This window comes from Apostichopus japonicus, chromosome 15 (assembly GCF_037975245.1).
Source record: "Apostichopus japonicus isolate 1M-3 chromosome 15, ASM3797524v1, whole genome shotgun sequence".
NCBI classification, from domain to species: Eukaryota; Metazoa; Echinodermata; class Holothuroidea; order Aspidochirotida; family Stichopodidae; genus Apostichopus; species Apostichopus japonicus.
In genome coordinates this window covers 6,447,951-6,469,102 of record NC_092575.1, presented here as the reverse complement: position 1 = coordinate 6,469,102, position 21,152 = coordinate 6,447,951, and the positions used below count along the sequence as shown (strand labels likewise).

The 21,152-nt window shown below is 39.8% G+C and overlaps 3 protein-coding genes across 13 annotated transcripts in view; 2 read left to right on the top strand and 1 right to left on the bottom strand.

The window, feature by feature from the left end:
• Nucleotides 1-21,152, top strand: part of LOC139981584 (uncharacterized) — a 171,879-nt gene that overhangs the window by 62,349 nt on the left and 88,378 nt on the right. For 10 of the 11 annotated variants that reach the window (XM_071994080.1, XM_071994070.1, XM_071994072.1 and 7 more), the window contains 2 exons: nucleotides 50-126; nucleotides 411-529. In XM_071994080.1, the coding sequence (XP_071850181.1) occupies nucleotides 50-126; nucleotides 411-529 (196 nt within the window). The remainder of the gene's footprint in view (nucleotides 1-49; nucleotides 127-410; nucleotides 530-21,152) is intronic. The other variant, XM_071994077.1, reaches the window with a different exon arrangement.
• Nucleotides 1-21,152, bottom strand: part of LOC139981588 (uncharacterized) — a 107,297-nt gene that overhangs the window by 29,601 nt on the left and 56,544 nt on the right. The window lies entirely within an intron of this gene.
• Nucleotides 2,246-20,331, top strand: LOC139980905 (uncharacterized). The gene is made up of 4 exons (XM_071992938.1): nucleotides 2,246-2,765; nucleotides 8,381-8,505; nucleotides 13,788-13,897; nucleotides 15,220-20,331. Exons 1-4 carry the CDS (start codon nucleotides 2,490-2,492, stop codon nucleotides 15,324-15,326), a joined length of 618 nt encoding a protein of 205 aa, XP_071849039.1. The 5' UTR covers nucleotides 2,246-2,489; the 3' UTR covers nucleotides 15,327-20,331.

Below are 21,152 nucleotides of genomic sequence, written 5' to 3'. Positions count from 1 at the left end.
TTCAATGATATAAATTACTTTTCATTTCTTTATTTTGCGTACTTTATAGCTGTGACCAACAACAGACTGACGTCACTACTGTACTGGGCACTTCCAATGAAAGAGACGTTGAGAAAGGTTCTCACGGTAAGTTAAACTAACTTTATTTCGTATGGTTATACATCACTATAATTCATGTCAATTGCCTTGTATGTTTCCGATATTGTGCACTCTATCTTGTAGGAAGATGCATAATGTTTTAAAGACATTAAACAGGAATGACAAAACAAATTCCTGAGAAAGGAAATTTACAAGAAAATGATTTTTTTTTGAGGTATGGAACCGTCACCAACATACGTTACGTTCTTCACTTCTCTAATAAATATTCATAACTTTATAATGAGACTTAATTGTTGCAATTGGCCCAACAGCTTTCCTTTTTGACGAAGATATTGCCAAACTCCCTTACGTCGAACCAATGAGACCACAACAACTGGTCAAGTGGGAGGAGCTTAGTGACGTTACTGACCATGGCCTCGATTTAGATCAGGTACACAGACGAGAAAACCTCTGCCATTATTCGAAAACATTTTTGTTTTTATCTCCGACAATACTTGTACATATTTTTTATGATGATTAGAGGTGGCCCGAATCTATTAAATTAATTACCTAGAAAATATAAGGGAACTTTGTTTTCTTCTTGTCATAGTGGTGAAGCAGTGGATGGTTATGAATACATTTCATATTTTCAATACTATGATTATTTTTTATCATTTTTCTTCTATTTTTTGCCTCTTTCATATTGCAGATAAAAATTATGACGTTTTGAATAGTTATGAATACAGTTGAATTCATGGATAGTTATAATGATCTTTGCGAACTGATCCATTCATACTTTGCAATTAAAATATTTCTCTAAAAGTTTATGGAATTTGTCTATCAGCAGGGTGAAGGCTGGGACGTCAACGATATGTTTGCTACAAACGAGGCTGACTTTGGCTTCAAGTCAACCTTCGATGAAACCTTGTCTGAGTACACGTAAGTGGTTTGACGTCTAATATTCTATTAAACCATGATCGTGGAAAACGTTTGCTCCGCTTCCTCACAGAAAATGGAGAAAAGATTTCAAAAATGGACTCGGTTCAATATGTTATACACTTCTACGGACCTTATGTAGATTACCTTCAATTCATTAACTTTCTATTCGCTCAGTATACTGTCTTTGAATTTTGAATAATCGAAATGGAATTATAGTTAGCTTACAGTATGTATTATTTCCTTCCCTTATTGTGTGACGATACTTATATGAAGTTCGTGTCTTGTCTGCTTCAGGACCTTACTGGTGAAGGAAGCTACACCAGATTATCAGCTCAGATGGGAGAGGGCCTGTAGACTTGCTGATGAGATCGAAGGAAAGAAAAAGGCCGAGCAAGCGAACCGGGCCAAACAACCTAAAAAGCGTAAAAAGAAAAACCGTCGGTCAAAGAAATCAGGCTGTCCTTATTGATGAAAAGAAGAGAAAACTATAAAAATATATATATAAAATGAAAAAAAAAAATTATAAAAAATATATAAAAAAATTTTAAAAAATCTTTTTTCTTTCAAGGACCATTTTTAACGAATTGTCAGTTTTGTCTTGTAATGTATTAGTCTCCAAAAATAAATTAAAAATATATGTGTAGTTGAACTGTTTTTGTCTTTATTGTTTTGTACGTGCACTCCGTCCCAGTTAAGATAAGCGGATTCAACCGCGAGAGATCAAGTATTTGCCCATTTTAAAGAATTTTTCTAGCTGCTACAGGAAGAGATTCAAGTGGTCGAATTGAATAGAGTTTGGTGGGTGGCGGTGGGTAGGGTAAGGTAACGGAAGGGAAGGGAAGGGAAGGGGGTGAAACTCATAAAGTACCTGGAATAGAATTATGATATGAGCCTTGGTGCGGGAGGAGAATGTTAGAGGATAAATGAACGGGAGGAGGATATGTGGTCTTCAGAGAATGTAATCCGTACTATAACTCTGGGATACATTATACAGAATCTACAATGTTCCAGCCATGGTTATGCCCACCCCGCCCTTCGTGATCCCCCCCCCACACCCCACTGACATCACTTGGTTCAAATGTCACGGTGACTGAAGAAAATATTCAAACCTGATCATCAACATCTAAATTGCTTTGGCCGATTGATTCCATTTAGCCAGTTTAGCTGATCCTTTTCTGGTCGCATCGAGTGTGCTTAATAAAAGTCAAAATGTATCAAATTTGCACTTACGTGAGCACAGTAATCAGTATATACAAAAAAAACCCTACATCATAACGACTGGTTCATTGAGTTAATAGCAAGTGCGACCGGACCAAAAGTGTCCGAAGTGACGACGTCAGTCTCTTTTTAGCCAGCTAAATTATATCCTTTGCAGTTTCGACGTCTGTAACAGGTGGCTAAAATTACAAGTTACTAGGACACGAAGTTGTAGCATTTAAAGACCCACTGATAGCAACCCAAATTGCTCCGAAATGAGGTCCGTTTTGTTGTTTGTGTTCTGTGTTGGATTTCTAGAGGTTTGTTATTCTCAGCCTTCGGTTCCTCGAAGACCTCAAGGGTTCCCATACAAAGCAGAATGTGGAAACGTAAAAGTTGAAATAGATCTGTTTTTAGATTTAACCTGCCCTGATTCAAAAGCCGCATATCCAGTGGTGAAGCAAGTCGCTGATTATTACGGAAATGACGTTCACTTGAAGACATATATGTTCCCTCTTCCTTACCACCGTGCAAGTTTTCTAACTTGTCAGGTATTGTATGCAATGTAAACCTTCATTGAATGAAAGTTAGGCCTAGTACTAACTTAATTAATTATTATTAGGCTAGGCCTTCATCCTCGCCGTGTTTGATCCCCTCTAAGTTCTAGCCAGACAGTTCTGCTCGAATACGGGCAGTCATATATCAGGCCAGCATTGTTAAGAGAGCCTCAGTTTCAAGGGCCTTGTGTGAGAGCTACCACTAATAGGCCTACCCTCTTTCCTCAACTTGCCTGATGAGAATTGAGGGAATGCGCATGGGTGCTTGGCTTGGGTCATTTGGAGGGCCCAGTATAATATGAAAGTGGCCTGGCAAATGAAGGATAAAGAATAATGTCCTATCAGTTTCATGTAGGGAAATATGATGAGTGCACAAATGGGAACTGGTGGCATTATTAGTATTCTCAAGGGCTCAACACCCCTGAAAATAATTTTGCAATTTGTGTTATCCCAGTATCCGTTTGAGTCTAGCTGTATTTGATCATTCTATTGACAGTTGTTGTCTTTATTGGATTATACGCTTTTAAAGTTTAAATATGCTGGTTATCAAACAAACACAAATTCATGAACGTTCTCAAGCTACAACAGAAATCATAAATTATCATGTTGTGGTTGCCGTAGAACTTATTAAACAAAAAAGCATTATTGCATCAAACTTCTTATAGGCTGCTTTTAACCATATTTCTCCCTCCCCATCCCTGACAGTGATATGTTCTTGTTAATGATTTTAGATAATAATAACAAACACAAAGGGATATGATGTAAAACAGAAACTGTGGTGTATTGACTTGACATACGTCATACTAAGGATCTTGCGAGAGTGAGATGTAAACAAATACATGTATGGAACGCCACAAAAGCTTAAATGTAACATCCCCCTTCTTAAGTATACAAATATACTTGAATGTCCATAAAGATGAAATGTCCATATATATATCAGGTAGAACTGAAAACAAAAGGAAAACAAAACAAATGACATGTATACCAGAAATGTTCTCTCCCAAAGCTTAACTCTAATGCTAACATACAGGTGTAGTGATAAAATATATATATATACATGGCAAGAAACAACAGCACAAGAAACCTTGCATGAGCCATCATTCCATCACATAATCTTTGTACCGAGAGGGGGGCGTCCGGTTTCTAACCGGGCGGGTGTTGGCAACACTAGTAGCCGGGGTTGGAAAGGGGTCCTCCTCGTGGCTCTCCGAGGGGGTTGGGAGTTTCCCATCATCAAGACCATTTGAAACTGAAGTGGGCAATGGTCTGATGTGCCTACGGTCACGCTGATACTGTGCCCCGTCAGGGGTCTGTACAGTGTACTTCCTGTCAGACTGTGTGCTGACAACTTTTGCCTCTTGCCAGATGGATTCTGGTGATTTTTTGAACCAACACTCTGATTGAAGGTTAAGGTTGGGTGGTTCCCGATGATGGGTGGCATAGGATTCAGTGTGCTTTTGCTTCCTTTCCACAATACTCTCTTCTCTCTCACTCGTGGAAAACTGAACAACAGGCAGGTGAGCATTTACCTTACGTTTGAACATGAGGGTGTAGGGAGAGGGGATTTCAGAGGATATGGGGGTGTCCCTCAAGTTTGTAAGGATATCTCTGAGAGAAGCTTTACTGCTTCCACTATCTGCCTTCTTCAACATGTTCTTGATGGTTTGGATGTTCCTTTCGGCTCGCCCGTTGGCCTGTTGGTGGTGAGGTGCACTAGTTTCGTGGGCGATTCCACGTTCCTGGCAAAACTCTTTCATGGCCTCGCTGGTGAGTTGAGGACCATTGTCCGAGATCAGTTTGGCTGGACGGCCGAAGTCGGTGACGATGGAGTCCAGCCTGTCGAGGACTGCTTCGCTTCGCGTGTTTGGCAGAGGGTCTGCCCAGACGAATCCGGTGAAGTAGTCGACTGCTAGGAGAAACTGCTGGCTCCCGTATTCGAACAGATCGATACCGATGATCTCCATTGCTTGCGAGGTTTGTATGGGTTTCACTGGCAGCTTGGATTGGCTTCGCTGATGTGTTTGGCATGGGACACAAGATTGAACCATGCGCTCAATATCATTGTTTAGACCTGGCCAGTACACCGATTGTCTGGCACGCAGTCGAGTCTTCTCGATGCCCTGGTGCTGCTGGTGTAGAACGCTTAGGATCTTGGGTCTCATTGTGTCGGGGATCAAGATCCTGGATCCTTTCAAAATCAACCCATCATGTATTGCCAACTCGTGACGGTGCTGCCAATACGCGAAAGTTATTTCATTGCAGCGGTTTTTTTCTGAAGGCCATCCTTTCATGATGTGGCCTTTCAGAGATTGCAAGTTACTGTCAGATGCAGTGGCTGCCCGGATTCTGTCGATAATGAACGGTTTCATGTTAGTTATCTCATGAACATGTACGTCTATGTGAGGGATCGGTTTGGGCTCGCGGTCTGTTGCTATACATCTCGAAAGACAGTCAGCCATGGGGACGTTCTGCGCAGATACGTACTTGATGGCGTAATTGTATCCTTGCAGCTGCAGCATCAGTCTCTGCAGACGGCTTGGCATTTTGCTGATGTCTTTTTTCGCGATATCCTCCAGCGGTTTATGGTCAGAGCAGATGATGAATTTGCGGCCGAAAACATAGTACTTAAAATAGTTGGTTGCCCATACTGCAGCTAATGTCTCTCGCTCGATGTTGCTGTAGTTAGCTTCAGCTCTGGTGAGGGCTTTTGATGCGAAGTGTACCGGTCTCCCGTCCTGCACCAGAACTGCTCCTAATCCTTTCATAGATGCATCGCATTGTATTTCGATAGGCTTGCTCGCGTCGAAGTAGGCAAGAACAGGTGCTTTTGTGATTGTATACTTGATCTTATCCAGCGCTGCATCGTGGTTTTCTGTCCAGACAAATGCGGCGTCGTTCTGAAGGAGCTTTCTGAGGGGCTCCGTTAGCTGGCTCATTTTTGCGAACTTTGCAAGGTACTGAACGAGCCCGAGAAGCGATTGTAGCTCTTGCTTGGTAGATGGCGCTTTGAGGTTCCTGATTGCAGACACTTTTGCAGGGTCAGGTGCTATCCCATCGGCGCTTAGGATGTGACCAAATAATTTCACTTTGACCTGGTTGAAGTAGCACTTGTCGGAGTTTAGCCTGATGTTGTTTTGCCTACAGGCTTGGAATACCTTCTGAAGCGCTATGTCATGCTGCTCTTGGGTTTCAGCAGCAATCAGTATGTCATCTTTGATGCAGAAGACGTTGGCGATTCCTCCTAGGATACCATCTAGGTCTTGCTGGAAGATGTCTTGAGATGAGATTAGCCCGAATGGTAGCCGTGTAAAACAAAAACGCCCATAGATGGTACTGAACGTGGTGAGTGTTTGCGATGATGTGTCCAGTGGGATGTTCCAATACCCACTGCGTAGGTCAAGCGTTGAGAAGATCTTTGTGTTTCGTAGTTCTGGTAAGATGTCGTCTAGGGTTTTTGCGTAGTAGTGTGGGCGCTTGATGAACTTGTTTAGCTCGCGAGGATCAAGGCACAGTCTCAGTGAACCGTTGGGCTTGGTCACTAGAACAATGTCATTGACCCAGTCAGTTGGTTCCCGCACCTCGCGAAGTATGCCCAGATCGAGTAACCGGTCTAACTCTTCACGTAGCGGTTGTTTAAGCGCATCTGGTGTTCGTCGAGCTGGTTTCACCACTGGTTCTGCATTGCTTGTTAGCTCGATGTGATATTCGCTAGCAATTTTGCCTATTCCGGTGAAGACATCCTCGTTTTCCTTAATGATGTCTTCCTTCCGACCGTGCATGCATGCTTCATGAATGTCGTAGGAGGCGCAGCATTGTTGTCGCTCATCACATGTAAACCGAACAATGCCAAGCTCTTTGCATAGATCCAAACCGAACAGGTTGTTACCTGATTCTGTCACGTAGAAACTAACGCTGTCAGCACGTTTTTTTCCATGCTGGACGCTAATCGCAGTTGCGCTTCCAAGATTTGTGATTGGTTTATTCCCGTAGCCGCTTAATCGGACTGGTGATGGCTTAAGGGTGTGCTGTGGCCCGAAAAGTGCCCGATAGGTATCGAAATTGAGGATGTTCGCTTTTGCACCTGTGTCCACTTTTGCTTTGAGGCGCAAACTCTTGTGCTGCTGGGTTTTCACCCTGGCAACCGCGTATTTCACTCCTTCCGTGTTATGCTGGTTCACAGTTTCGATGGTTTCTAGGTCAAACCCATAACTGTCCGGATTGTCCGAGTCGACGTCTCCGGCGTTAGCATAGATTTCATGTGCTTGTTTGTTTGCCGCGCGGTTTACACTCGGTTTCGACCGGCATTTCTTCCGCCAGTGGTTCCGCTTGCCACAGTTATTGCAAGTTTGGCCGAACGCTGGGCACTGCTTCGATTTATGAACTAACCCGCAGTTGCCACATTCTCTATTTGGTCCAGCACTTGTTTCGCGGTTGTGCTGATATTGCGCTTGCCTAGGATTGTAACGTTTTGTATTTACTGTTTCGGTATCGGCAACCAGGCTCTGTTGTTTTCCGCTCATTGATTTGAGTTGTGAATTGGTCGCTTCGCTTATACGCAAACTTTCTAGTGCTGTTTTTAGTGTTGCGTCTGACTCTTTGAGTCGGAAAAGTCTTGCCTTCGCTGCTGCGTCTGTGCACCCAATGACTAGTTTATCCCTAATCATCTCTTGTTCTATGTCGCCGAACTTACAGTATTCTGCTAATTGCGTCAGGCGCATGTAATATTGGTCGACTGTCTCCTCCTGTTGTTGAGATGATAGGAAAAACTTATGCCTGTCATATAAGACATTCCGTGCTGGCTTAAAGTGTTCATCAAGTTTCTTGATTATGCTATCATGGCTTTTGCTTTCTGCGTCTGTTAATGTTAGTGATTTTAGGCGCTTTCGGCATTCCATGCCCATTATAGTTTTGAGTGTGGCTACCTGGACAGCTTGTTCTTTCTGGTCTAGGCCAACAGCTATCCTATAATCCAGCCAGGCTTCTTTAAACGCAGTCCAGTTTGTTTCCAGGTTCCCCGCGCAAACCATCGGTGACGGTGGCGGAATTGAATATGCCATGTTTTGAGCAAAGGCTATGATACAGTACAACGGAGTAAAGCTTATACTCACACCTAAACACAGCAGCCTATCGTACGTTACCAGTGTTCAGTTCCGGTATTCACGTGCAACGATCGCTGGTTTCATTCGGCGATTTAGCCACAATGTTCCACGTATTCGACGATTTCGCGATGAGAATCACGTCGCAGGGTCACCATGATATGTTCTTGTTAATGATTTTAGATAATAATAACAAACACAAAGGGATATGATGTAAAACAGAAACTGTGGTGTATTGACTTGACATACGTCGTACTAAGGATCTTGCGAGAGTGAGATGTAAACAAATACATGTATGGAACGCCACAAAAGCTTAAATGTAACAGACAGAAAAAAAAAGAGTAAATGAAATAATTACAGGGCTAAGAGAAAGTTGCAAAATGAGGCAACATTTACTGTAGTGGCGATAAATTAGATATTTTCAAGTTTGATCTTTGTCAGGGCCATTTCAGACATGTACTATTTACTGCAGGTGTATTTATTTCCAATATTTATTTTATTTTTCTGTTTCAGGGCACATTTGGGATTGACTCTTTCAACAAAAACTTGACGTACGACTGGATCAATACGGTATTTGATCAACAAAGTAGTCTATACAACAGTCTTACTGCCAATCTGGGGGATGACAAAATATATGAGTAAGTATGTACTGTAAGCCAGTACTAGCCATTCTGCAGTATGTGAGATTAGAATGTACAGCAATTTCCCATGTTCCAAAATTTGTGGTCTTAACTGTGTTATATGTTCCAGTGCTCTGGCCAATTGGATAAAGGCGGTGGCATTTGAAGCAATGAGGCTTAGCAATCGCAAGGTTTTTTTTATCCAAGAGCAATCTACTGTACGGTATTCCCATCTGAAATGACTTTCTAAATTCAAAAACTTCCAAATTTGAGTTAAAAATGTTGAATTGGAAGCCACCCGACGTGTAAGTTGTAATCCATAAGCCCAGCTGGCGGGTTTCTCCCACATTTGTGGTCGCTTAAGCATCATAAAAATTATGATTAATGATTATTATTTTTATTCTTACATTAAATATAAAAATTTATTCAATTAAGGTCTGTGGTTAGCCATGTTAAATCCTGAGTAGAATTTGCTCTGTGAAACTAACACCATGACAAAGCACATTGTATTGAATAACAAGTACAATACACTTATCGTATGTATAGAGAAACTGTTGTACTCAGTGGCATTGCCACACAATTGTACAGTGCTTTATATGCATAGTTATATGATAGTTTAATGGGAATTCCCCAACTTGGATATCCGATCTGTAAAATCCAGAAACTTGATGGTATGTACAGTTACGTACACTCACAGGGTTTTATTGTATCGTGAAAGATGATACATGATTTGGCGACAGTTATTTCGGTAAGGCAAATGCTGAATAAACAAGGAAATAGTACTAACCAAATGATTTCCATCAATATTATCTCAATAATCCTCTTTTGTGCAAATTGATAACAGCTGTGCATACGTCTGCTTATGTATTTTACAAGCTGATAAATCCCTCTCGGTAACTCAAGGATTAAACAAAAAGTGCAGGTTTCATCATATATTTGCCTCTCATTCACTGCTCAACAGGTGATAATTTTCACATCTCTTTTTGTAACGGGTGACTTTGCATATGGGCAGTTCCGTAAACTAGTAAACCTTTTCACCAAAACTTAAAAAACGTTGAATCATTACATATAGGGTATCAGATGAAAGCTAAAACTCTGAAGTTTCATAATATTTAGCTAATTTTCACAGAACACATTGTTTTCAGGCAGATAGTCAACCAAAAAAATCTCAAATTTGCTTCACAAAAATTACCCAAAAACAAAATGCCTATTTTTGCCTGTGTATATTCAGAGGAATAAATATTCTTGGATTTGCTGAAGTGATATAATATATAGATTCAGTTGACAAACAGATAAAGTTGCAGGGATTTTCAGTTTTCTGAGAATAACTTTTTGTACAAATGTAAATTGTCATGTGTACGTCCGTCACAGAAAAATCACATTCTTTAAAATTTCATACAGAAGGAGGTACCCAGATTTCAAGACATCTACAATTCAATGCACATTTTGAACACTCAATAACTACATAATGTGCCTTTAATTCCTAGAATTTTATTTTTTCAGAAAATGCTGTGACAGACGTACGTATTTTCGTACGTCCATCACGTACGTCCGTCACGCGTACGTCCGTCACATTATTTTTGTTTAGATAAACAATGTATTTTAACATGTTTATCACTACAGTACCTCTGAATTTAATAAACCCATTTAGTCATTAACACAGATATTAGGTAGTTTTGTGGTTGCTTCATTAGCATAAATGTAGTGGTATGCAAACATTGCATACTTCAGTGTCAACTAGCATACATATTTGTGTTATTGGAATTAGCACTTGGCAAAATATCAAAGAAATGGCATGATATTGAACCACATGTTCAGTATGCTATTGTCTACATTGATATAACACTTCATCTGAAAGCCTTGTTGACATTAGAAAACACACAGAGGGGATCCGACCGAATCATATCCCCTGCTCGAGATCAACATCCTAATGTAAATGCTATCCTTCTCAGGGTCAGACCGCGACATGTTGGTCCCCTGTTCTGGGGGATATCAGTTCCAGAGTGTGAACACACACGGACCAAGGTGACCTGAGATCAAGGCAAACAAAGTACATAACACCATGCCTGTTCAACTCACTATTAGGCAAACTAACCATGGACATATATGGAACTATTAGCTACAAACTATTTGTTTGTGTACAACATTGTTTCTTGTAGTTCTGCCATTTATTCTTCCCTCTGACCATAAGGTTTCCTTTCAATATCCAACACACTGTTTATTTTACACTGTGTTCAACTAGTTTTAGTAAATAATAAATCAGTTTTAGAAGGAAGATTGTCTGAGAGTCATCAAGGTATTGAAGACTTACAGAGTACTTTAACCTAGTTGGCAATTTTTACTCATTGTCAAGTGAAGTTTTCTAATTAACACATAAAGTACAGTAGGTAGCTTTTGCATTGTATAACAAAACCTACATGATTCCAAAAACGTTTCAGAAATGGGAACAATGCCTCAATACTTTGATTAACTTTGAACTCTTAATTATGGTTAATTATCACGTAAATTATTCCAATTTTATTGAGAAGAAGATAACTGTGTTAGTTGACTGTGAATTAAAGGACTGAGTAGCTTTTGAAATGTCCAGCTGCATACATACTAGTCTTGTTAAGACCCTAGTATGAACAGCCTAGTGTACCTTTCTTTTTTACACAGCTATTTCCCCCTATCTATCTGCTGTAATGCCTAGAGAACTCCCTGGTAACGCTTTTGATTGATACTAGGGTCTTGCACATTTCTCCCAAGCTACAGTATCTTTTGTTTTCCTTTGATTTTGGAAGATTTGCTTCGGAAAAAGCGAAGAAGCCAATCAGGTTTGCCAATTGGGCCGACTTCCCCAAAAATGTTTATTCAAGCCCTGCCTCCCGCGATGAACAATCACTTTGCCTTAGATTGGTTTGTACACTGGGGACAGTCGCTAATTGCTGTGGAAGAAACATGATCTCACATGACACTCAATTTCGTAATAATAATATTATGAATAAAGATTTTGTGGTTTGCATAAGTTCACGTCCCTTTTTGGAGAAATGTCCAAGATGTTTTTATCGGACAGATCCTTGTGCATTTAAAATACAGTGGGCGAGGACATTCGTGGTAGGCAGAAATGGACTCTGAGGCATGTACAATTTGCACACAAGATAAAGAGTATTACAAACGACTTGGCCAAGACTACATACATACATACATGTGTAATCTTAATCTTAAATATGTTTGTATGTGTTTAGATCCTCCTGCAAGCAGGAACTCGCGAAGAAGCCTCATTGGCTTACCAAAGCCGCAAGCTGACCGAAGTCAGTCTCTTACATTCATATTTAACGTCCATGATTATGAATTGTTAATTGTCAACAACTCTGTAACTGGACGACATACATTAATCTTGGAGTGACTCAGACTCAGGACCTTATGATTGAAAGGCACCGGCGTTAACCACTGAGCTAACACTCCTACATCAATGAATTATCAATGAACTCAAGGTTACTGTACAGTGCCTAATTACATACATGTAGTAGCTTATAGTTAGTTCATTCACACAATGTGTGTTTTTAGTATACAGTATATAGTGGCCTACAGTATATACTATATATGCACTGCCAACTGTACACATGCAGTATCGTCCCACCTACTGTGCAAAAGCCACTTTATTGTGCTAGTGCACATCAATTGGTTTGATGGAAATCTTTGTTGTTCCATTTTCAATGTCTGGCATTGTATGGTGGTTGACATAATACAGTAACAATGAATCTTAATAGAGAATCTGGTAGACTGTGTATATAAGTTAACACAATCAGTCCATTTGAGTGTAAGTACTGTTTAAATACCCACTCCCTTATCCTCAGTAAAACACAAGACTGATTGTGCATTTGTGCAGAATTCTGCATTTTTATTAAGTACTCTGTAGCTGTGTAAAAATGAGGGTATAAAGTATGCCGTGTACGAAATTTTTTGTGTTTTTGGATGTTAAACAGGTCTCTCACTATATAGGCTAAAAAGTGTGCATTACTGCCCCCATGAACAGTTTTAAGATTTGAAAAGCCATTGATGGCAAGTATACAGTATGAATGTTAATTTCTACTTGGGCAGAAAGTTGGGAGAGGCGGAGTTTGCAGGGCAGGGAGTTAGGAGAGGCGGAGTTTGCAGGGCAGAGAGTTGGGAGAGGCAGAGTTAACAGGGCAGAGAGATGGGAGAGGCAGAGTTGCAGGGCAGAGAGTTGGGAGAGGTGGAGTTTGCAGGGCAGAGAGTTGGGAGGGTGACAAGTTGAATCCTTTGTTAGGAAAACAATATTTGGACTTCTGTGTCGAATAATCAATGAATATTTAACATGTTTTAAAATCTTTTCTGAGAATGATTTGAAATGAATAGAATCTGTGACAATGAGGTTTTGAAAATATGAAAAATGCTCTCAAGACTGAAATCTAAGTTTGCTGTGCAGTTAGTGACTCAACAATGATGAAATGTTCAGTTCTCTTATGGGCACAACTTGTAGACTCCTGCGGTCCTGCCCCAAATGTATGTTTTGTGTTTTACAAAACCAAGTCTGTCTCTGTTCCAATGCTTTTTAACATATATTATTGATGCTGATAACTCTTGTATGCACTTCATACTCTACTGGCTGACATTATTCCGAGCAACTGTGTTTTGAAAGGATGAGCTAATATTGAGCACAGTAAAAGGAATGAGGAAAATATGGAGCAGAGTAAACCTCTTAAATTCTCAAAGTGTGTTTGCCAATTTTTAGCTTCGACCTTCCAGCTTACTGCCCTAAAAGCTCAGTCAAAATACCACCATTCTATACAATTTTCATATTAAAAAATCATTATTTTGATTGAGTTATCAGTCCTTAACATTTTGTGCTGAAAAAAATTCGCCAGATTTTTGACGAGTCCGTAAATTCTACAAACTTCACTCAAAATTTGTAAGCCCCTCCCAACGGATCATGGGCCAATCAAACCTCTGTGTTTTGTTTACTTCTGTGTTAGGCATAGGACTTACGATTTGACAATACGAGTATTATAGGTCAATTGTGTGTAATGAACATGCTGATATGGTCGGTTAAAGTGATTTTACGTAAAATCAAAAGGGCAAAGGGAAATAAATTTCTTCATTTCGATTGCAACACCTTTTCTCCATTAAACCCACCTGGTCAGAGTGCATTTAGAATAAGAAACATTGAATCTGCTTCGGGAAGTTTGTTTTCCGAATTTCATCAGCAAACACATATTGATACTTTAAAGCAGGTGCTGCATCTTTGTGTCAAGTAACATCCAAGTAACCTTTCAACCATCTCTTTCCTCTGTTGACAGTATCTTGGGAACCATGGCCGTGTCTGTTGGTTTGAAGGCAGATGACTTCATTAAGAGATCAGCAGCATCTGGAACTGATACCAGAGTCCAGTGGAAATATGGCTGTACGAGTAAGTCAAAGCACTCTCTCAATCCACCCTCCACTATCCTACTCCATCTTTCCACCATCCTTTTCCCTACCGGTCCCTTCTCAAATCCAATCCCATTCGCCACACCATCCCATCTCTTGCTCCCAGTTCTGTTCTCCCACAATACCCATACCACCTTCCTTTTCACATCCTACTCCATCTTTCCCTCAACCCTTCTCCCAGCCCTTCTCCCACCTACCATCTTGCCCCACTCCATCTCCTCCCCAACCCCATCCCACCTGCCTACCCCATCCCACCTTCCTACCCCATCCCACCTGCCTACCCCATCCCACCTGCCTACCCAATCCCACCTGGCTACCCATCCTACCTGCCTACCCCATCCCAACTGCCTATCCCATCCCACCTGTCTACCCCATCCCACCTGTCTACCCAATCCCACCTGGCTACCCATCCTACCTGCCTACCCCATCCCACCTGTCTACCCCATCCCACCTGCCTACCCCATCCCACCTGCCTACCCCATCCCACCTGTCTACCCCATCCCACCTTCCTACCCAATCCCACCTGGCTACCCATCCTACCTGCCTACCCCATCCCAACTGCCTACCCCATCCCACCTGTCTACCCCATCCCACCTGTCTACCCTATCCCACCTGCCTACCACTTTCCACCTTCCTACTCCCATCCCACCTTCCTACCCCATCTCACCTGCTTATCCCATCCCACCTTCCTACTCCATCCCACCTGCCTACCCACATCCCTTTCATCCCTACCATTCCATTCCAACTGAGCAGCAGCCATTTAACATTCAGATTGAAATTGATAAAATACTCTTTCATTTCAAAAGTTTTAGTAGTTGCACAATTTGAAACTAATACAAGTTTTAAAACTTGTTGTTGTAGTTTCTTACATGTCAATAAAACAGTAAATGTTTTAGCAAATATAAAGGTCAGTGGCCCCTGTCACTATTCCAATAATTTTGAATGTCTAAACAAGCAACTTTACAGTATGACTTCTGTATTATAGAGAGGATTGACATTAAAAATCAACTGTCCATAAAGTTTTGTTTTTGTGTTTAGTACCATTCGATCCTTAGAAGTAACATCCCCAGTGTACCCTCAGAATATATTAAACCTATTTTTATTTTTCTCTGAATGTTCCAGTGTTTGTGATATCGCACTGTAGTCCATAGTTCACAAGTTTAATGACGGCTACCTTTTGTCCGAAAATGATTTTGGAACAAATGAATCTCATTTGCTGTATTGTGCAACTAAATGTTCATATTCCGATATCATAATCTCAACAATAATAATAATACTGTGTCGTTTGCTTCTCTTTACCAGGAGGGGTGTACGGAACGCCAGCTGCCTTTGTCAATGGGGTAAACCTCAACATGGAGAGAGCTTGGAGTTTTGAAGAGTGGGTGAAACTTATAAGTCACTTAATTTAACTTCATTGGTGTTGCCTGGATACGTATCATTCTTTTGATGAAATATATTTCCTAAAATTCTCATCAGGATTTGGTTATTTCATATTTTTTTCTCTCTCTTTTTTTATCCATATCATTTTTTTAATTTGTGAGTGGTTTCGGTGGTTATTTTTAGGAAATTAAGTTATATATATATATATATATCTATATTTCTATACTAGTTATTCTGCAATCGTGAATACAATTTCCTACAACTAAATATATACTAAGTATATGTAAATGTTTATTCATGAAAATTTATCTTTCGAGTTGTGTAACAAAATAGAGTGACATTTTGGAAAAGGCTTTTTTTCATTTTATTTGGGGGGGGGGGGGAAGAGGGGGAATTAGGAAGTGCCTTCGATATGCAGACCATTGCTGTGTATGTGTTTAATTCCTTAGCGCAGTGTGTGGTACTGTTAAGTCGCATTTATAGGTTAACTGTCACAAATTACTTTTGAGCCACAGCTGAAAGCCAATTTACAGTGAACTGGAACATCACATTACATCAAAACTTTGAATATGATTAAGTACGGAGTGGGACAGAAATGTGACTCCTAGACAACAGTAACCGATTGGGAAAAGATTTCATTGGTTAATAGTATAAACGACACAAGTGCTACTAACAGATCTATATTACCATACCACCAGGCTTTACTACCTCAAGGCTTGTTTAAAATATATAAACATTCCTTCATATTATTTGGCGTGTCATTCCATGTAGAGAGTGAAAAAGAGAGATATAGCTATCGTCTTTCTCAAGGGTTTTTTGTCTTTCATCATCTCATCCATACTGAGTTTAATTAACAGAGTCATATAAGCGTTTAAAATATAATAATGTCAAAAATCATATCATCATGTATATATAAACTTGTAGTACAAATATTCCGTTTCTACATTCAGAGTAAACTTAAGGTAAAATATTCTTCGGAGTGAAGTAGATTGACTGAGATTATTCGCTGATTTTTATGTTGTTGTTCTTTTCCCAAAAAATTGTGTTTTGCTGGAATTAAAATAGTGGTGTGCATTGGAGAAGAATGTTTTTATGGAGTTGGGAGTCTGCAGGCCATGAAGGAGAGTAAGCCCTGTACACAGTAGTAAAATAAAGGAAAAAATAATAAAAGTGATTATTGGTAGCGAGAAATATACAACTTTTGTCACTACGTTCAAATGATAATTATTCGGCATTCTTTGAACATTGTAGGCAGTATTATCATCGTTTTTCAGACAGAAAGAAAGCATATGCACGCCTGGTAGCACTCAACAAGCATATACAACGTACACAGAAAATGGAAAAATAATCATTCATGAATATTCACGAGTCAGTTTTTTACCTAACCATTAGCACTTATGAATATGCAAAGAACGAAATAAGCATCAGCCTAAGTATACATGAGAATGTAAACAAAATATTGACAGCATTATTGTATTAACTGTTAGGATATATCGGATAGAAAGGGCACTTCCATATGCAAAAGAACACCGACCATTTGCATTTATGAATATTCAGAGAACGAAATAAGCATCAGCCTAAATATTCATGAGATTGTAAAAATAAAATTGACAGCACTATTGTATTAACTGTAGGATATATGCGATAGAAAGTGCACTACCATTTGCAAAAGAACACACTTCCTTCACATGTATCTTTTGCAGGCTACGTCCTAGCGGGATGTGGGTAATCATATCAAGATACACTACACATAATATGAGAGACTGGAAATAAGACAACAATTAAAATTTCACTGAACAGGGGCGTATCCAGGGGGGGCGCAACAGGCGCGCGCCCCCCCTATTGGCCGTCACCAAAAAAAAAAAGTTTAGCAAAAAAAAAAAAAAAAAAAAAAAAAAAAATTGATGACGACCTTTATGTGAGATGTCGGTGATCGCTCAACCCCCCCCCCCCCTCCCGTATGCTTTATTTTTTGTTTGCCAAAAAAAGGTTCTGGCGAAGTTCGGTGGCATAATAGTTTTAGAAACATAGATGGTAATTGTGCTTGTATTATCACTATAAACACTAAATGACATGCCAACCATACTAAATTGTGCATTTTGTGTCCATATTTACTGGAAATGTTGCTTATTATTAAGGTCGAAAAATGGATCACATATGGCCATGGGCGGCGATCCTGGGTGGAGGGGGATATATTCCCCCATGAAAATGGGTGGAGGGGATGTAATGCACCATATCCCCCCCCCCCCCCCACCAAATGCCAGGGATAAGAATATTTTCATGCCTACATTTATGCATCTTCGTTAATGTACGGCTCTTTTTTAGCTTCATTTCTCGCCTACCATAAACGCAGTGCGATCTTTTCAAATAAAGCGTCTTTATAAAGCAAAAATAGTTGACTGTAGGCTTCATTGGCCCTATAACAACAAAATGTATTATTGCGCCCACGGTATTGATATAGTACATATATGCACCCTCATAGTATTCATATAGGCCCTATAGTAGGCCTACACACGTACATGTTCACTCGAACAGGAGAATCTCATGTAACCAGGGTAATGCTTAATACACGTTTCACCTGGATGCCCTAGCAATCGGTACCTAGGAATGTAACTATGTGTAATTGTGTATTGCATGTGTATAGGCCTATAATAGCCTGCATGAGGCCATTTTCTTCATCGAATAATATAACAGAGCTCTCGAACATTCTAACGTTGCGCCTGAAACAAGATTGACAGGGGCAATTTTCCCAAAATAACACCCGAAATTTAAAAAAAAAGTATTTTGGATCCTGATTATGAGATATTTCGGACATGACATCCCTATTTTAAAGTTGGGTATATGCCGCTTGGAAACCTCGGGAAGTGCCGTTTCCGGCCATCTAGAGGGTTTGTTAATCCCAAAATTTTCTTGTACGCTTCGCGCCAACCATGGTGGCGCTATACGCTTAGATAGTCAACAAGGTCATATCCCCCCCCCCCCCACTCGGAAGTACGGATCGCCGCCCATGCATATGACACCATTTTGCATTTCAGTCCTTCTTTGAAAGCAAAAATTGTACACCCCTCCCCTTAGACCCATCCCCCAGGACGGCGATCATTCATGCCTGGCGCCCCCCCTATTGGAAAATCCTGGATACGCCCCTGCTGAAAGTATTTCTGGTTGCATGGAAGTTATTGTTCACATTTCAGGCAGACGGTAATAGAAGTGTTGTTATAGAATATTTGTACCATGCTGTCAAGCCATTGACCAAAGTTATGTAATATGTAAGCCATTGGGTATGGTTTGGAGCAGTTATGGATTGTGTATAGCCATACGGACACACCATGGAGGAGCTCAAGTATGGATTTGTGTAAATTCATCTCTCCTGGGGGTTTGAGCAGGCTGAATTTGGTATCGAATTATGGCTAATGTAAAAGATATTAACATATGTTGATGATGATAATGATCCGCCAATGGAATCAGTGTTACATATAATGTAATCTTGTATTTGTGTGTTCTTGTGCCTTATTTCCTGTTGTTGTTACTTGAAATTGGCGGCTTTTACCTCGTTCTCCTCGTTCTTTCAAGACTATTTATGGTGTGCAATTATATCTCATAGTACTTATTAACCTGAGAAAGGGATTATTAAAAACATAGTACTCGTATGTTGTATAACAGTTTGGTGTTTAGCATTGTAAAATACTATTTTTTTTTGGGGGGGGGGGGGTTATCTTTATGTAATTTAATATGGTTATAAACTAGTAAAATGTATTTCGTATCCGCAGAACTAGTAGTAGGGAATTTTGTCTGGGTAATTCACAGCTAGGCTTCAGATTTTGTTTACAACATGAGTGTAAGGTATAAGAGAGCAAAACTTTGAGGCAGATTCACTGAGAGAACTCAGGGCTCCTTCTGAAATTATTTTGACATTAAAATTAGTTGTTGCAAATATATGGTTGCTCTAACCAGAGTCAAATAGTTGATCATTTAGCACGCGTTTTGCACATTCAATATGATCGTTACAGTTTCCTCAATGTTTTCTCATGAAATTGCTACTTTTTGGTAGTATTTTCAGTGCCTGCTGATACTTGTTTCCTCATCTTGCCTCCATCTTCCGAGACTAAAACTGGAATCTCCCAGACTGAGCAAGCACCATGGTCATATGTGGCAGTTTTGTGCAATCAGTCGTTTAGAGGCATTGAAGACTCGCCCCCAAACCGAGTTAACTTTCCGATGCTTGCAAGTGAAGTTTTCTGTTTGTCGCTACAAAATGCAGACAGTAATGAAACGTGATACCTTGTTAAGTTTAGCTGGACCTGAGTTGTCCATCGCTGCTATGTACACTATGTTGTGGGTATTGACCGTAGCTGTATGTACTATTGACTGTACACTAGTGTCTAATTACCGACGGTAGCAGGCTGTGTGTATTTTCTCGGATCGATGGTGTTGTCTAACACTTCTGTTACACCTCATTCGAAACTAGGTCAGATTACCGGCATCAGACGTATCTTTGTCAGCGGTCTTCACACCCTTTAATGTCACAAACTCTGGATATAAATTCGTTACAATATTAGTGCAACGGGAAGACTTGAGGTCTGTGAATAGTAGTTTGATCCTGTCATTGTTGCTGCCATGTTTATTCGAACCTTTCACCGCCATAAATCTGCCTTTGTTTTGGCTTTTTGGGTTGTTTCGTTTTGCCTTATTTTACAGTGATGTTCTTTCTTGGTTACCATCTATCTTGGGTTTTCTTTTCTTATTTTGTGGTGCTGTAATTGTCTTGTTTATTGGTAAGTTCTGTTTCCATTGTTTGTTTTTGCTTTGTTTTGTTGTCGTGAAGCTGGTTCTCTCCCATCCTTTGTTTTGATGTTTTGTTGGTTTTCTTTGATAAACTGATTTCCCAACTACTTGTTATGATGTTCGTTCTTAGAGCCCATCTTGATTTTAATTCTAGCTTTACTGTGTTAAAAGTCAATTGGAAGATATATAGATGTATGAATCGAGTGTAATAATGGACTGGTAATGGAAATAAATTTGCCACTTTAACAACAACATGCAATTGTATTGTTTGTTTTTTCGTTTCTATTCTTTGCAATTTACATTACTTATGAACGGTACTTCTTTTCAATTTTCTCTTGGTACGATTCAATATAAATAGCATAGCTTAAAGCAGTACATTGGCTTAATTGGTCAATGTTTCATGTTGGATCATTAAAGCAAACTTACATTGTTCTGAAAATTTCCCAGATTTTGTGTGATGAATTTCAAATACAATAAGATGGCTCCGTGGCGGACGAACTTTGCAGAATACAATAGAACCAGTAAGAAAATACTCCCCAATTCACATTATTTTGGTGAATTACCCAAAAAAAAACATGAATGAAAAAGTGTTTTATTCCCAGCCAGATTCAGAAGGAATCTATGCGATGGTGATGGCGTGTTTATATGGAGGGGGTTGTGTGTATGTGAAACAAACTTGCTTGTAATATCTCTCTAACTTCAGAAGGATAACTGGGGTACATTTCATTTTTGGCACGTAGGTTCCCCTTAGCTAGAACTCGTTGGAATTGTTGTTGGTATTGGTCAAAAGTCATTTGAGGTCAGCACGGGTCAAAGTCTGAAAACATTGGTCACACAATATCTAAAGAAATAGAAGTTTCAGGAAGTTAAACATTGGTGTGTAGCTTGCCGTTTCATCGGTTTTGCGAACTCTAACTTGCGAAAAGTAAACTTACGTCATCATATGCACTCTTCACTGTTTAGGAAATAAATCAATATTACCAATCAGGATCATTGCAAGATAAAGAATTTCTTTTCTCTGTGCGGGAAGTAAAAAAGATGGTGCTAGTGATATAGTTTCGGAATATTAAATA

Coding starts and splice junctions, on each gene's coding strand:
- LOC139980905 (XM_071992938.1), top strand. CDS start 2,490: ATGAGGTCCGTTTTGTTGTTTGTGTTCTGTGTTGGATTTCTAGAGGTT. Junction 8,506..13,787: donor GGGGATGACAAAATATATGA/GTAAGTATGTAC, acceptor CTCTGTTGACAG/TATCTTGGGAACCATGGCCG. Junction 13,898..15,219: donor GTGGAAATATGGCTGTACGA/GTAAGTCAAAGC, acceptor TCTCTTTACCAG/GAGGGGTGTACGGAACGCCA.